The 17,553-nt window shown below is 39.0% G+C and overlaps 1 protein-coding gene across 2 annotated transcripts in view; it reads right to left on the reverse strand.

Moving 5' to 3' along the window:
* Positions 1–17,553, reverse strand: part of LOC101741838 (ADP-ribosylation factor GTPase-activating protein 1) — a 48,291-nt gene that overhangs the window by 12,479 nt on the left and 18,259 nt on the right. Inside the window, exons 4-5 of one of the 2 annotated variants that reach the window (XM_038011125.2) lie at positions 4,257–4,408; positions 2,171–2,297 (exon numbers count right to left, since the gene is read on the reverse strand). In XM_038011125.2, coding sequence (XP_037867053.1) covers positions 2,171–2,297; positions 4,257–4,408 — 279 coding nt within the window. The remainder of the gene's footprint in view (positions 1–2,170; positions 2,298–4,256; positions 4,409–17,553) is intronic. The other variant, XM_062675472.1, reaches the window with a different exon arrangement.

Genomic DNA, 17,553 nt, shown 5'->3' on the forward strand with positions numbered 1-17,553 from the left:
ATATTTTTTTGTTTTCATGGCAATTGTACATTTTTTATCAATTAGGACATGATAAAAATACTAATTAGTACTAAATACTAAGTAATTATGGAAGAGGAGTTTCGTTGCGGTAGCAATGGTGACATTAGCTCGCGAATCCCTGGTCAGTCTTGGTAAATCGCTCATTCCCGCTGCTCCTACACGACAACGCACGACCTCATGCGGCACAACAGACGATCTCTAAGCTACAACAGCTAGGGTTGGAAGTTGTAACTCATCCACCGTGTTCACCAGACCTTGCGTATTTTCCCCAAAATACTGATAATTTTTTTTTTATTGCTTAGACGGGTGGACGAGCTCACAGCCCACCTGGTGTTAAGTGGTTACTGGAGCCTATAGACATCTACGACGTAAACACTTCACCCACCTTGAGATATCAGTTCTAAGGTCTCAAGTGTAGTTACAACGGCTGCCCCACCCTTCAAACCGAAACATATTACTGCTTCACGGCAGAAATAGGCGGGGCGGTGGTACCTATCCGCGCGGACTCACAAGAGGTCTTACCACCAGTAAGCTTCATGGCAGAGAAAAATTCTATATTCGAAAGGCAGTACAAAATGTATTTGAAGTGTGTGTTGGCTCACGCACACCCGACTTCTTCAAGAAGGGCATTGAAAAATTACTACTACGCGTGCATACGATACAGTGGGTGAATATTTTGATTGATAAAAATAAAAACATATTTATAAAACACAGACTTTAACTTTCTGTATACTATACGGCAATTTCGTAGATAAAGATCTAGTTACAATCTAGTATATATATATTTGAGATTTTTCTCCACTCGTCCCAGTTTCTTGCCAATGAAAATGGAATACCCTAACACCAACTTAATGTAATTAGTATTAGATTTGTAAGTTCTATTGTCATATATGAGTTCTGGTCACTAGAAATAAATTTACTATTATTATTGTTGATCATGTATTAGATTGCAATTTCCTTTGGCTCCCACGACTATAAATGTTTTCTACAACCTAATAAATTCTCATTCGGGTGTATGTTGTATCCTTTTCTTTTTTTAATTCTATTTACTTCTTATATGATAATTTGATTTATGTCGCAGTAAATAATCTGTCGCGATTATTTTATTGTTATTATGAGTTGTTTAAAAACGAAACGACCATCAGTATATACATCTACAAGCTTTCCAAGTTCCGAGAACTGTAGCTTGCAATAGGTGGAATAATTCGTTTTGACATTTATTAAGTAAATTCACATAAATCCATTATATACCATTTTAATTAATACTTTTAACTATCTTTTTTTTTATTGCTTAGACGGGTGGACGAGCTAACAGCCCACCTTGTGTTAAGTGGTTACTGGAGCCCATAGACATCTACGACGTAAATGCGTCACCCACCTTGAGATATAAGTTCTAAGGTCTCAGTATAGTTACAACGGCTGCCTTCAAACCGAAACGCATTACTGCTTCACGGCAGAAATAGGCAGTGTGGTGGTACCGAACCACGCGGACTCGCAAGAGGTCCTACCACCAGTAAAATAGGTAAGGAAAAAAATTAACTTCTCAGCAAGTTTTTTTTATAGTAAGCCTTCATGCTGTCTTGTGAGTTTGTGTCACGTCAATCAGATCGATCAAAACTAATAATAGAACACTAGGTAACGTACAGACGCTTTGTCGCATTATAACACGTAAGTAAAACTCGATTGTAAACATTTAGGACGTTTGAACTATCGCCTTGTTGAAGTACTTTTTCATAGGATTTGTGGTGTTTATTATATGGACCGTTTATTTTGAAAGTGGTGTAAGTCCATTTTCTTTTGTTTCGAGAAAATTAAAGGTTACTATATTTGTTGATTTAAAAATACAGGCAAATCATATGAGGTCTAGCTATGCCATCTACCTCTGTCAATTGGACTTACACCACTTTCATAATCGATGATTATGCAATTTCATTTACCGACCGATTTTAAGTTTTACAAAACATGGGATTTTTTTGAGAAATTAAACACGGACTAGTTATATATAAAAAAATTACATTAAATTAAGCATGAATTACGTGATAGCTCATTTTTCTCAAAAATGAACTTACACCACTTTCAAAATAAACGGTCCATATGTTGTACGGTGCTGTCGCTATCTGGTGGCTTTCGTGTCGCCCACGAGACATACCGAAGCGAGAGTCGCGAGCGTGTTGTCGACGACCTCGCTCCCGCTGTGCATCGGCGACATCGGAGTCGAGTGCGATTGCTTTGGGGAGTTACCGAAGCCGGTGTAGCGGCCGCTTCCATACTCGCTGCTGTCAAATTACAAAAAAAAAGAAACATCAATCAAAATTATACTAACTAACAACATCGCTTTGTACTATGGAAACCAAAGATTTTTAAATATACTAGTGGTCGAAATTCGACTATAATTAATTGAAATTATAAGTTTGAACATTATTATGGTTCTATTGTCAAAGACTATTAATTTAATAAGCTTCTATAATCCAAGATTTCGCCAAGACTACACTTTAGGCAAATATTAACAAAGACAAACAATATTTCATCTATTCTCAATTTGACCATAGAATAGAATATGCAATAAGAAAAGTTTGACAATAAACAAATAATATGTATGCGTGCGTGTGTCAAATACATGGTAGTGTGTGTGATGTTTTCTTTATTGATTTAATGTATCTTTTATGCATTATTTAAAAAAATATTCTATATTCTATATTCTTTATAAGTGCGGAAACTTTCATACTCCTCCGTCCGCGCAATTTTCGTAAAAAGGGGTAAAAAGTTTTTGCTTCACGTATTAATATATAGATACATATGTGGCGGTAGTCATAATTGAATATAAGATATTTGCCAGATGTTTGAATCTCGTTAACGACATTTTCAAGATAAGTTTACATTTAAGACAAGTTCCGAACAATAACACTCAGACCTATTACCAGTTGGTCTATCGAGCAATCTCACCCGATCGACAGAAGATCTCCTCTTTGTCGCAAACCTCAAACTTCATCAGTTTCTTGACTGTGGTATTAGTATTTTATTTAAATGCAGAATAAACCGATTACCGATTGAACGATTTAATCATTTTCAAAGACAACCGAAGACTGCTTTAGCTTGAAAAAAATATCTGTCATTTAACTTTAAATTTTTGTTTATTTATTTATTACACTTCATGTAAAATTTACATTGGCGGACTTAATACCTGAGGCATTCTCTACCAGTCAACCAAAGGTAGTTCAGAGTAAATAGTGGTAGGTGCAATGAAAGTTATATTAAATTACAAATACATACAAAAAACATTATAATATATATATACACAATCACATATACATAAATACATATTATTATATACATACATATAATAGTTTATACAGTATTAAAAGGAATATAAATTGTGGCCTATCAAAACAAGTCGTCTCTAAATCATTGAGTTTTCAAACATGAAACCCAACAAACAAACAAACAACTTACCGGTTAACCTTTAAGATGATCGAAACGGTGCATTCGAACGTGAATGCAAACAAACTAACTACATCGATTGCTTGACTCATTTCCCATTCAGCTTCCTGCCGCGATGTTACGATCGGAAATCAATTTCCTACCTATCCAGTAGTTGAGTGCTTCCTACGTCAGGGACGATTCGAGTGGAATGGTTGTTTAATTAAGAATTCATGCTACGAAAAGCTTCCAACGATATTTTACTGCGCTTCTGTTATTAGTAGCACACGTGAATACGATCTATTATATTTAATATTGACTGTCGAACTTGGAGAAAACAGGCGAATTGTGTACCAAGACCTTTTTTTTATCCTACCTAAGATAACCTTGAGAGGCTATTTCAGCGTAACCTTAACTAGTAGGTGAGCTCACGGGCTCAAACGTGACGACGTTGCTAACACGAACCCTAGCAAGAGCCGTGCTTCGCAGAATCTACCACCGGATCGGAAACGCGACCCACTGAGAAGATCCGGCGAGAAACTCAGTAGGCTGTGTCTGTGGGTTAATTTACTCGCCGAGCCCTTCGTCGCAAGCGACGAGATTGACGAGAACGATGACCAGTGCTTGAGGTACCTAAAAGCATCGTTAGTGGAACGGGATTACCAAGATGTCTCTCAAATCTACGTCTCTTTGGTATATTTGAGACGGAAGAAATATGTTCCTGTTCAAGTCAGAAACTCAACAACCGAATCCGGAATTCGAAATAAAAGAGAAACTTTTCCCTGAAACATATGAATGGCCAAACACAATTTACTTACTGGTAGCTAATGTTGTTATCAGATCCGCTTGTCGGCAGCGTGTTGTCCGAAGAGTAGAAATCGCGAGACTGGAGCCACTCCTGAGGCTTCTCGATCGTCTCGGGCTTGTAATCCGATGGACTCCATGGGCGGCCCTCAGCTAAAGCCGCGATCTGTAATATCAGGCATATGGGTACGTGAGGGAAAATTATTAACAACCAGTCGTACTCGGCCGCTTCGCTGGGCATTTAAAATTAACATTATTATTTATTGTCATTATTATTAGGGAGTCCAACACTCATATAAATGTAGAATAGGGATCGCAGCGCATTAAATAAAAATTCCCCTGATCCAAAATCCTCTTTGCTAATAATAATTAATAATTAACACTTTTATTACGTCTTGCTCATTTTCAACCGTCCTCGCCATCTTCCAATTCTCTTTCTTTCCGTTTTCTCTCACTCACATCATAATACTCCGTTTCATACGTTCCGCTCTTACCAATCCTACATAAATATTAGCCTATCCATTAAGTACGTGTATTTTCTACATGGATACCAAGTTTCAAGTCAATCGGAGGCATAGTTCAGTAGTTATAACGGAACATCCGTAAAAACCACAGTAGATTTACATATTAGTATAGATAAATAGATATTAAACCATAACCACGAGCTAATACATCGCACATACAGAGATATAATGCGATTCTTATTAAAAATGAACTGAGTTTGAGAAAATTCATTTTTAATAGTTATTAGTGAGATGTGATGAGTGATTGTTGTGATGTTGATTGATGTGATGAGTTATTAGTGATGAGTGATTGTTGAGACGCTCGTTTTCTTAATCTTTTTGTATGGGGCTGAGACCTGGATCTTGAAAGAGTCTGACAGGCGACGCATAGACGCGTTTGAGATGTGGTGCTGGCGGCGCATGTTGCGCATCCCTTGGACGGCTTTCCGGACGAACGCTTCCATCCTCAACGAGCTAAAAGTTGACCAGAGGCTATCCACCAAATGTCTATATAGAGTGCTCCAATACTTTGGTCATATAGCAAGAAAACCCTCTGACAACCTGGAGAGACTCATAGTGACGGGTAAAGTGGATGGAAGACGATCCAGAGGTCGTAGCCGAAAAAGATGGAGTGACCAAGTGTCTGAGTGTCTGGACATGAGACTGAGCCACGCACTTCACTGTGCCACAGACCGACATAAGTGGCTACAAATTACAAAAAAAGGTCACAGGCGGGCGCATCACGATGCTCAGCAATGAGCGATCGACTGAAGGAGGAGGAGTGAGATGTATGCTTTTAATAATTACGTTTAAAGTAGTAGTTTAAATATTATTATTTTAAATATTATCATTATATTATCATTTCTTTAGTCGAGAAGTATTACATAATTATATTAAGATGTTGAATTTTCAACGGTTCTCCTGAAAAAGTACATAATTTGCATAAGTGAGGTTATAGCACCGTTAGTGCGACATATTAAGTTCGCTAACTACTTGCTAAAAGACGCGGTCAATAATTTTATTACTATTAGGGAGTGTGGTGTCTGGCCTAGAACTCCACCAGTCCATCTCTACTCGAAGCTCGTAAGAGGAGACTAAGGGATTTAGTGGAGATTCTGATGGTAAAGCGCATTTTAAACTCACACCCACAAAGCAGTAATCTATTTCCATTTGAGCGTGAAACAGTCAATTCTACCTCACGTCTCAAGCTAGTGGTATTCACGTTGTGATGTCTATGTACTTCGGTAACCACTTTACACTAATACCGTGAACTAATTATCCCCCATCTACAAAATAATAAATCCATGGTTCTACTTTTTTTTTTTGTACAATAAAACTGTCTTATTGTCATGTAGTGAGCACAGTTGTTTGTAATAATAATAATTTAAACATTTATTCTAAACATAAATTAGGTACAAAAAAATAAAAACAAGGATAAGAAAAATAATGAAGCTTGGAAACCGTTACCGGCTCAGCAATGCCTAACAGTAACGAAACGATCGGTACTGCGGCGCTGATCTTCCGCCGGCACCTGCGGAGTGACGCGCACACCAGCATCAGACCGATCAATCGTTAATTTATTATTGTTAAAAAGTTCATAACTTAATCCATTACTGCATTAAAGAAATGAGATAATTCAATGCGTGAAATTATATCACTTTTAACAAAACAACTGTCAAAAATAACCCTGAAATTAAATGCCGAAGTTGTAACGCCATTTATAAATCCATGTTCGTTTATTCTGCCTTCGAGGATAACTCTGATATTCTTGAAAGCGGACAAAAATCAGGAAATTCGACGGCCTTGAATTTTTCAAACTGATATATATTTACTCTCTTTGTTTACCTCCAATTAAATATTATTGTTAAATAGAAAAAAAAAAACACATAAACGAAGTAACACGAAGCAACCGAATATCATTCCCACATCGCTACTTAACTAATCTTAACTTTATAAACAAAATCAATAACTTTATAACTCAAATAAACGCAATCCCGGTTTGCCTCACAAATGTTTCTTGAACGTGTTTTTTTTTCTTCAAATTTATACTGCGCTGCCGCCTCCAAGAACTTCTATACTTTTATATTCTATCCTAGGTAGACTTCATAGGCTGCAAAAAAGTTATTTCAAAAGTCGAGTCGACTTTAATAAATAAATTTTCGGCAGCTTATTTATTATGTATATTTCTCTGTAATTCACCTGAAGCTTGCTGTCATAAGTAATTACATATTTCGAATAGCAAATCTTACAATTCAATTCAATTCAATTCAAAATGATTTATTTGCCAGGGACATGATACATAAATAACGATATTATAAAATTTTAATATTCTCGTTCTTACTTGAATAAAAAGTGTGCAAATATAAAATAAATATAGATTTAATTGAAGATTATTAACATATCAATTATAACATTCATAAATTATAGTCATAAAGAATTTAATTACATTCATAATCCACTAAAATCATAAAATAATAGATCTAATCAATAATATGCTTAAAAAAAACAAATATGTTTATTATCATTTAAAAATTCACCAATATATATATAAATTTTTTTTTATTGCTTTGATGGGTGGACGAGCTCACAGCCCACCTGGTGTTAAGTGGTTACTGGAGCCCATAGACATCCACAACGTACATGCACCACCCACCTTGAGATATAAGTTCTAAGGTCTCAAGTATAGTTACTACGGCTGCCCCACCCTTCAAACCGAAACGCATTACTGCTTCACGGCAGAAATAGGCAGGGTGGTGGTACCCACCCGCGCGGACTCACAAGTGGCCCTACCACCAGTAAATATAATAACTATCCTTAAAAAAAACTTTACATCGTTTTTAAATTATCGATTCAACAATTTAGATTGATTTAAAAAATTACGATTTAAGCCCCCGGGAAAATTCATTAGTATTTCTCAAAAAAATTAACGAAAAGCCACAGTTTTCAATTCCGTTTTAGATAAATAAAATATTGTTTAAGCAAATGCGACAAGAGCGGCGTGATAAGGAGGCAATCAATGTAAACTAAAATTTATATGTCTTTTTTTCCCGTAAACTATCATATTTATATTTAAAAAAATGAATAGACCGATTGATTGGTACTCATGCATTCGTCAAGGTCACGCTTCGCTATCGTTAACTACATCCACACATTAAAATAACTAGAGCAGCATCTATTGTACGTTGATACTTGTATTGCGAGTAAACTATACCAGAATCCTTCCATGGAGTGCCAATTATCCAATTAAACGCGAATCAATGAAGCGCGAACTCACAGAGCACGAATATAATACAAATATTCATTTTTAATAAGTTTTTATTAGCTTCAGACGTATGTATGTTAGATCTTTGAACATGATTTTGACACCCTTCAAAACGTTGGATTAACTCGAAATTTGGTATACTTATTAAGGAAGGATGACAATTCAATATTTAAAAAAAATTAAGAAAATGAAATTCAACTAAAACTAAACAATAAATAATAGTTGAAAAAACTAACAAAATACGCTTTTATAGAAAATCCAACTAAAAAATAGAAAACAAATTTTAATAAGTTTGAATTAAAAATAGGATAAGAAATATAATAGTAATACAATCATATCTAGAATATTCGTTCCTCTTCACATACAAAACCATAAACGATCTTCCTCTGCATTTACTATATATAGATCCGTAAGATTATATTTAGATATCTGAACTGTGATGCCACAATGGAGCCAATTGTAGTTTCACAATTGATCCAATCCCAGGTCGTGCACCATATTGTGAGCGTATAAAGATTAACAGAGTAGATAGTACTTTTTTATTTCGTAAAGTGGTATTGGTATCTTAGCTTTTTGTTATTTAAATTTGAACTATATTCTCGTTGGAAACTTGAACAAAAATCAATATTTCTTTGTAGGTACCTGCAAAAATTGAGTACGAATAGCTTGACTCCACATTATCAACAAACCTTTTTTTTATTGCTAATATTATAACTCCTGTTATTTTGAGCTATATGTTTGATTTTTTAAAGATTTTATATAGATTTTATTGGTGGTAGGACCTCTTGTGAATCCGCACGGGTAGGTAACACCGTCCTAACTATTCCAGCCGTGAAGCAGTAATGCGTTTCGGTTTGAAGGGTGTGGCAGCCGTTGTAACTATACTGAGACCTTAGAACTTATTTATCTCAAGGTGGGTGGCGCATTTACGTTGGACATGTCTATGGGCTCTAGTAACCTCTTAACACCAGGTGGGCTCGTCCATTCATCTAGGCCAGTGATTATCAAACTTATTTCTTTTACCGCCCCCTTTGAAAATCAATTATTTTTCAGCGCCCCCCATTTTTTATACACCCCTAAAACTTTAAAATCACAATTTCATTAATTTAATTAATAAATGTTGTATTAATTTTAATAAATGTAGTACCACGTAGTACATATGTATTTGTAGATGCTATTATTGTTTCTTCATATTATTATATGTCCGTACATTGCTACAGAGCGTGTATTTACAAATTTGCAAAGTAAAAATGAATTCATCTCATCAATATGTTTGTTTAAATTCAGAATTACCAAAATAAATTGCTAGTTCACTGTACTATTACTATGCTAGATAATTAAAATTTTATATTTCGACTAGTAAATAATACTACTAACAATAATAACTTATTAAACTACGAATAAGCTAAACCTGGAAGTCGTAGAGGATTTCATTTATCTGGGCTCCGTCATAGCTAGTAATGGATCCTCCGAAAAGGACCTCAGAAGGCGAATCAGTATGGCAAAGAGAGCTATGTCCCAAATGGACCGTGTTTGGGGGGACAGAAACATCTCGAGGAATACCAAAAAGCAGCTCGTCAACTCCCTCGTCTTTTCCATTTTTCTCTACGGCGCAGAGACTTGGACCCTCAAGGAAGCCGACCGCCAACGCATCGACGCGTTTGAGATGTGGTGCTGGAGGAAAATGCTCGGGATTCGTTGGACAGAACACAGAACCAACGAATCCATTCTTATCGAGCTCAATATTCCAATGCGCCTCAGCACTACATGCGCGCGGAGGAGTTTCGAGATCTTTGGACATATCGCCAGAAAGATAGGTGACAATTTGGAAAAGCTGCTGGTAACAGGCAAGGTATGCGGGAGAAGGCACAGAGGCAGAAATCCAATGCGCTGGTCGGACCAAATACGCTCCACTCTCAATACCTCAGTCCACGTTGCTATCCACACAGCCGAGGACAGGCAAGAATGGCGCAAGATGATGCAGGAGAAAGTTATTAGAGAAGGCCACGACCCTCAGCATTGAGGATTATCGAAGCGAGATGGAAGGAAACTACGAAAAATAAATTTATATCATTTCGTATTATAGATAAATATGGGTAATTTTTCATAGAATATAAGTTTATAATTTAGAACTGGTTCAAATAAAAACCGCCGCCTAAGTCAGCGTTTTCATTGTTCGTAATAATTAATATCTATACTAATATTATAAAGAGGAAGGATTTGTTTGTTTGTTTGTATTCAATAGGCTCCGAAACCACTAAGCTGATTTGAAAAATTATTTCACCGTTAGGAAGCTTCACTATTCCCGAGTGTCATAGGCTATAATCTTTTTTGAAAAAAAATAGGTATCCTTACTAAAACTCCAATAATTTAACCCAAGGTGGAAAAAAATTTACCTAAAATATTCTTTACGTCGCGTGCCCTACGAAAACTATTGATGATAGAATAAAATAATGTACTACGACTTTGTAAAAAACATTATTATTTACAAAAAGTGTCGCGACAGCATATGTCTAACTATTATAGTTATGCCGCAATAGGTGTTCTTGTATTTAAAAAAATGACCCTGGTAAGACACGGAGTGCCCCCCCCACTTAACCTCGCCGACTGGTGGCTTCCTACTTGGAGGACAGATCGGTCACGTGTACTGGACACGGTGGGATCGTGCACAGGTTCCCGGTCGTGCGCAGTGTTCCACAGGGGTCGGTGCTCGGCCCCCTTTTGTGGAATATCGGGTATGACTGGGTACTGAGAGGTGCCCTCCTCCCGGGCCTAAGCGTAATCTGTTACGCAGACGACACGCTGGTCGTGTCCCGGGGAGGGAGTTTTGCTGAGTTTGCTCGTCTTGCCACCGCTGGGGTAGCGCATGTCGTCGGCAAAATCAGGAGATTGGGCCTCTACGTGACACTCAGTAAATCCGAGGCCATGTGGTTCCACAGGCCCCGGAGAGTGCCACCTGTCGATGCCCATATCGTGGTTGGCGGCGTCCGTATCGGGTCGGGGTGCAGTTGAAGTACCTCGGCCTCATTCTGGACAGTCGTTGGACCTTCTGTGTTCACTTTCAGAACCTGGTCCCTCGTTTGTTGGGGGTGGCCGGCGCGTTAAGCCGGCTTCTTCCCAACATCGGGGGGCCTGACCAGGTGACGCGGCGTCTCTATACGGGGTTGGTGCGGTCAATGGCCTTATACGAGGCGCCCGTGTCGGGCCAGTCACTGGCCGTGGGGGTAGCGAAGTTGCTGCAACGGCCGCAACGCACCATCGTGGTCAGGATCATCCGTGGTTATCGCACCATCTCTTTCGAGGCGGCGTGTGTGCTGGCTGGGACGCCGCCTTGGGTCCTGGAGGCGGAGGTGCTCGCCGCTGACTATCAGTGGCGGGCTAACCTTCGTGCCCGGGGCGTGGCGCGTCCCGGCCCCAGTGTGGTCAGAGCGCGGAGGGCCCAATCTCGGCGGTCCGTGCTGGAGTCATGGTCCAGGCGGCTGGCCGATCCTTCGGGGCTGGTCGTAGGACCGTCGAGGCGATTCGCCCGGTTCTTGTAAATTGGGTGAATCGTGGCAAAGAACGCCTCACTTTTCGACTCACGCAGGTACTCAGTGGGCATGGTTGCTTCGGTGAGTTTCTGCACCGGATCGGAGCTGAGCCAACGGCAGAGTGCCACCATTGTGGTTACCACTAGGACACGGCAGAGCATACGCTCGTCGCCTGCCCCGCATGGGAGGGGTGGCGGCGTGTCCTCGTCACAAAAATAGGAAACGACTTGTCGTTGCCGAGTGTTTTGGCATCGATGCTCGGTGACGACGAGTCGTGGAAAGCGATGCTCGACTTCTGCGAGTGCACCATCTCTCAAAGGGGGGCCTGTGCATCGAGAGATGCACAGGCCCGCCGCCGTCGAGCGGGGTCCAGGGAAACGGATCTCGCCCAAGCCCTGGCCCTCTAAGTGTTTCGGGTCTCCCTCACATGTCGGCCTGGGGACCGGCGAAGGGGGCCCAAGAAGACGACGTGCAAGCTGCTCTGCACACGTTTTACGCATGAGCATCCGGGTGATGGAAGGCCGGCTATCCTCAACCCACGCTGGTTCTGACCCAGCGGGGTATTCCGTAGGATAGACATTCTAACCGGCGCCATCTAGGCGGGCTTCGGACAGCCTGCCGACCGAGAGGACTGGTGGTCGTGGCGCCGACGACCGCCAGTCCGGCGTCCCGAGGGGGGAGGGTGATGGGAGAGATGTGCTCCGCACTAAACGCTTCACTTTCCCCCTTTGCCTTTTCGTGAGCTCTGTCTCATGCGAGGTTTGGATGCTGGTTGTTGAGCGACAGGAGGTTTTAGTCGGTTCGACTCCGACATGCCCCGCCTTCCATCCCCAGTGAAGGGCGGAAGTCCGGCGATTTCCTCCCGACAAAAAAAAAAACGTGTGGCACTCGGGAACTGCAGCAGTAAAGCTATTGCATAGCATTTTTTATCAACTTATGACATTATAATTAGACAATGATAATTTAATATTAAAACAATAATAAAACAACACCACGCTCTATTAAACCATAATAAAGGCAAAACCTTAACTGTCCCCTTCACACTCATAAGCTAAACCGCGCGAGAGAGAGATGGGCAGACTTTTCATGATGCGCATGCAGTGTGACGTCACGCCACGCGCTTATTCACAAAACTACACAAGCGCAACGTGTGAATATGTTGAACGCGAGCTACATGGTAGGCGGAGTGAGGGATGTTAGTTTTTTTTCGTTACGGAATTTCATGATTCGTTCGCCGCGCTCAAGGCCCGCGATAAAAGATATGCAATAGCTAAAAAATGTATGAACTTGTAATAAAATCTCTTTGGCTATACTATTTGTATCTGGCTGGTTTTGGTATCATTAAAAGTTTAAATTCGAAAGAAGATAATTCCAAATTAAAATTAGGAAGATGTGTGATTTTTATTTATTTTTCGTACTGTCAAGATGAGGGAATCTAATGAAGATATTCGATATATTTTAAAATTTCACTACAAAAAAGGTAAAAATGCAACGCAAGCCGTGAAAAAAATTTGCGATGTTTATGGACCTAGTGCAGTGTCTGTGAGAGTAGCACAAATTTGGTTTAAGCGTTTTCAATCCGGAAATTTTGATGTCAAAAATGCACGTCGCTCTGGTCGCCCTATTACGGATAAAATCGATGCCATTTTTGAAAAAGTGGGGCAAGATCGGCATATCACTAGTTACGACGTAACTGAAGAACTGGGAATTGACCACAAAATAGTTATGGCGCATTTGAAAAAAACTGGGTACACAAAAAAGCTCACTGAAAGAAACCTAATGAACCGTGTACTCATTTGTGATTCTTTATCATGACGTAATGAAACCGAACCATTTTTGAAGAAGCTGATAACTGGTGATGAAAAGTGGATCACGTACGACAAGAACGTACGAGAAAGGTTGTGGTCAAAGGCCGGTCAGGCTTCACAAACTCTGGCGAAACCCGGGTTAACTCGCAACAAGGTGATGCTGTGTGTGTGTGGTGGGATTGGAAGGGCATCATACATTATGAGCTGTTACCACCAGGCAGGACCTTCGCTTCTGAACTCTACTGCGAACAATTGATGAGATTAAAGCAAGAAGTTGAGAGAAAGCGGCCGGAATTAATCAACAGTAGCTGTTTAGGCTTACTATCTAGGTAATATATTATGGTAATATAACACTGGTAATATATTACCACTGGTAATATATCGATGCTTACTATACTATTTGAAATTGGACGGTAATGGGTAAATTGTAAAAAATAATAATCTAAGACAAGTTTTTGAACAATAATTATATACGCATTTCCATTTTATATAAAAATTATGATTTTTACATCAGTAATTTCTTATAAAATGCTAGGAAAATGCTGTAAAATGCCCTTATGTTAAAAATAAGAAAGAAAGTAAAGAAAATCTCAATTTGTGTTAGTTTACGTATGTGTAATATTTTAAAACTCTGCATGGTGGTTTTTTTTTAATGTTTAAAATAATTTCTGGAGAAATATAATAAAGGTAAAATTGCTCTAATTTTATCATCGATCATGTTCCGCAAAAGCTTGATTGCGTACGGTGTGTGGGCTATCCTACGAAATCTATGTTAATTATTTTAAGTTTTTATAACATCATACAGGGTAGAAATATAAACGAGTTTTAATTTTAGTGAAATTTAAAATACTATAAAGTAAATGAAATTACAAATTTTACAGCGCCCCCCTAACCCACATCAACGCCCCCCATTTTTTCCTGGGCCCCTTAACGCCCCCCTCTAGGTTTCAAACGCCCCCCAGGGGGCGTTATCGCCCACTTTGAGAAAGACTGATCTAGGCAATAATAAAAAAAAGACAGCCAAGTGACTTTTTCGCTGGATCTTCTCATTGGATCGCGATTTCGATCTGGTGGTAAATTCTGCGAAATACTGCTCTGTCTAGGGCTAGTTTTAGCAAATCTTCTCACGATAAAACCGCGAGTTCACCTACCCGTCCGCGAGTAGTTGGAATGCCCCCTTACCAATGAATCGGTAGTGAAAAAAAAAGACCCTATTATTGCTCCAGGATATCACTAGTTAATGATGACCCGAATAAAACAACATGAAATGCATTTAAGCTCTGCAGAGTCCTTGGCAAAATAAACCGGTCATTAAGATAAAACCAAAACAACAATAAAACAAAAAAACTATTAAGAGTACTACTTTCTCCAGTTTCTTCAACATTTATAGTTTGGAATTAGCGACAGTCAGAATTATAATGAAGCCATGAAAAACTGTCGATTACTGGCGCGTCGGATATCCTGTCACTGCGTAAATAAGCTATCTCGTTCAGAGACGCGAACGAATCCAAGTTTGCGTTGATTTATTATTTCGGTCGAACGAGTGACCACTCAAAATCAACATCAGTTAGTTATGCTTGTCAGTTTATGCTTGGTTAAGCATGCTACCTAACTGATTTTGAGTGAAGACGATATTCAATGTCCGATTCATAAAAAAAAAGCTTTTAGAGAACCAAGAGAACGTCCACCAACTTTGTGTAAATCGCAATATAAAAGTCTCCCTTCGTATGGAATTCCAGAGACACGGACTCGTTTGCCATATCGAATAATAAAACGCATGACTACAAAAAATGTGAAAAAGCAAGAAACTGAAACTCATACTATTGTTTTCCTCAAAACAATACACGAGACCGAACAAGGCACCGGGTAACTTCAACTAGGAATTCGATCTAGGAACTCAATCAAACAAACTTCACTGTATCAGCGAGCCGACAATTGCCAATCTCTCCCGTTTATTTACATACTAGCGACCCACTCTCGCTTCGCTTCGGAAACTGTAATTTATTATTGATTTCTCCACTATTTAATGGATGTTATTATACATATAAAGCTTCCTCATCAATCACTCTTATCTATTAAAAAAAACCGCATCGCAATCTGTTGCGTAGTTTTAAAGATTTAAGCATACATAGGGACAGACAGATATAGGAACAGAGAAAGCGACTTTGTTTTATACTATGTAGTGATAACGTATTCAAAACTTTTCTACAGAGCGTATACAATGTAAAATGATTATTTACAAAGCTATATTCAGCTTCACTGCATGTTAGTTCAGAACATAACTTGAAAAGCTCCTCCACCAATGTATTCCGCTTCTCACTCTTAACAGAGTGGTCGTGATCGTCAAGGGTAGTTTATGAGACACGTCAAGCTTACTAGAGGTATCTCAAAAAAAATTTCTAGATCATTTTGCTAAGTTTTACCTTCAAGATTAATAGCTCTGACAAAAAAGTTAGTTGAAACTAATACAGTTCAGTAACTCTCAAAGTATCAAAATATCGACGAGCGAAATCCCCGGTTAACTAGGATGAATTTTGTGCAAGGCGGACCGAGTTATGTCCGAGCGAATGATTTAGCAATTGAGTGCATCCTGCTTCTCGTTCACTTAACCTGAAAATTCCTTTTAGATATTAAACTTTCCCTATCCTGATGATGAGAGCGCTGTTTAGTCTGTAGTTAAGCTCAAGAATTCCCTTCATAAAATATGAAGACTATTGGAAGAAATTGAAACACCAACTGATACTGCAAGTACATTATCGACTTTTCATGGTAATGTTTCGAATGGCTAACAAATTTTGTGTAATATATTTGTTATTCGGAGTCAGGATATTATGGTTCCAGACTCTTATGCGTATTTTCGGTACTCACAACATACAATAGAATCTTAGACTTGGCACGCTATAGCACCGTTGTGATATGAATTTGTGTGAAGACAAAAACTTTTCTATGTTTTCCCGGGAGTCTTCTAATTCTAAGCTGCCTTTGAGTGTGTAGTGAAGTAAATAAATGCTTAGAGGTAAATTTGTTTGCCCACCTACGCTTAATTAAGACATGAAAATTCAATTTTAGTCGACAGAATTGAAAAAACACTCAACTGAAATAATGATTATCTGAACTCTTCAAGTCGAACTAAATAACCCTGCTAAAACGCGAGGTTTAGTTATACATTTTGTAACTTTAATTTTCAATTTAAGGGGTAGTTATTTGTTCGTCGAGAAAACTCGCCCCAGGATACAGCCACAGCATCATTATCTGACTACGTTGAGCGATTTAATTATACGGCCGCGAGCGGTTCGCTGTAATTTACGCTATATTTCACAAAATGTTTTGCAAACCAAATCCGAACGCTGTTTTTGTGCGCGAATTGCAACTCGGTCCGGTCATCGTTCTCGTCCAATCCCTCGTTAACGACGAAGAGTTCGGCGAGTAAAGTAACCCACAGACCCAGCCCACTGAGTTTCTCGCTGGGTCTTCTCAGTGGGTCGCGTTTCCGATCCGGTGGTAGATTCTGCGAAGCACAACTCTTGCTAGGGTTCGTGTTAGCAATAACGTCAGGTTTGAGCCCCGTGATCTGACCTACTCGCCCGGTGACGCCGATAGGGTCTCTCAAGACCAACTTAGGTAGGAAAAAAAGCAACTCGTGTATAGCCCGTTTTAGTTCGTTGTGAAAAAAATTGTCATTAATAAAAGTGCTCCTAACACACCCTATGATATACTTTTAGATACCACTAGTGTTGGCTTTTTCGCCATGAAGCAGTGATGCATTTCATGTTTGAGGGTTCTGGGACGCATTGTGTAAGGTGTAGCCCTTTTTAATACAATTATGACCGTCTTTTATCTCCTGCTCGATATATACATAAAGAAACGCGTTTCGACTTTAGTTTTAAGAAAATTTATCCAGATTCATAACCAGAGGGAGAAGGGCAAGTTTGCACTACAATTAACAATTCGGGCTTATTAAATACGAATGCCCAACTAGAAACATTTATGATTTGCTTATCTCTACTTTACATATAACAACGCACGCTATTGATAATACATAAACTATTCCATATTATGTCGTGGCCCAGCGGTTATAACTCAATATCATACAAGAGCTAGATAAATTTTAAGATCCTTTATGTACAAATTTATATAAATGAATACGCGTACAATACATAAATTAGTTCCGTAATATAAGAATAGCTTCGTGTAATAAAAATGAAATG

The sequence above is a fragment of the Bombyx mori genome, chromosome 1 (genome assembly GCF_030269925.1).
Source record: "Bombyx mori chromosome 1, ASM3026992v2".
Classification (NCBI taxonomy): Eukaryota; Metazoa; Arthropoda; class Insecta; order Lepidoptera; family Bombycidae; genus Bombyx; species Bombyx mori.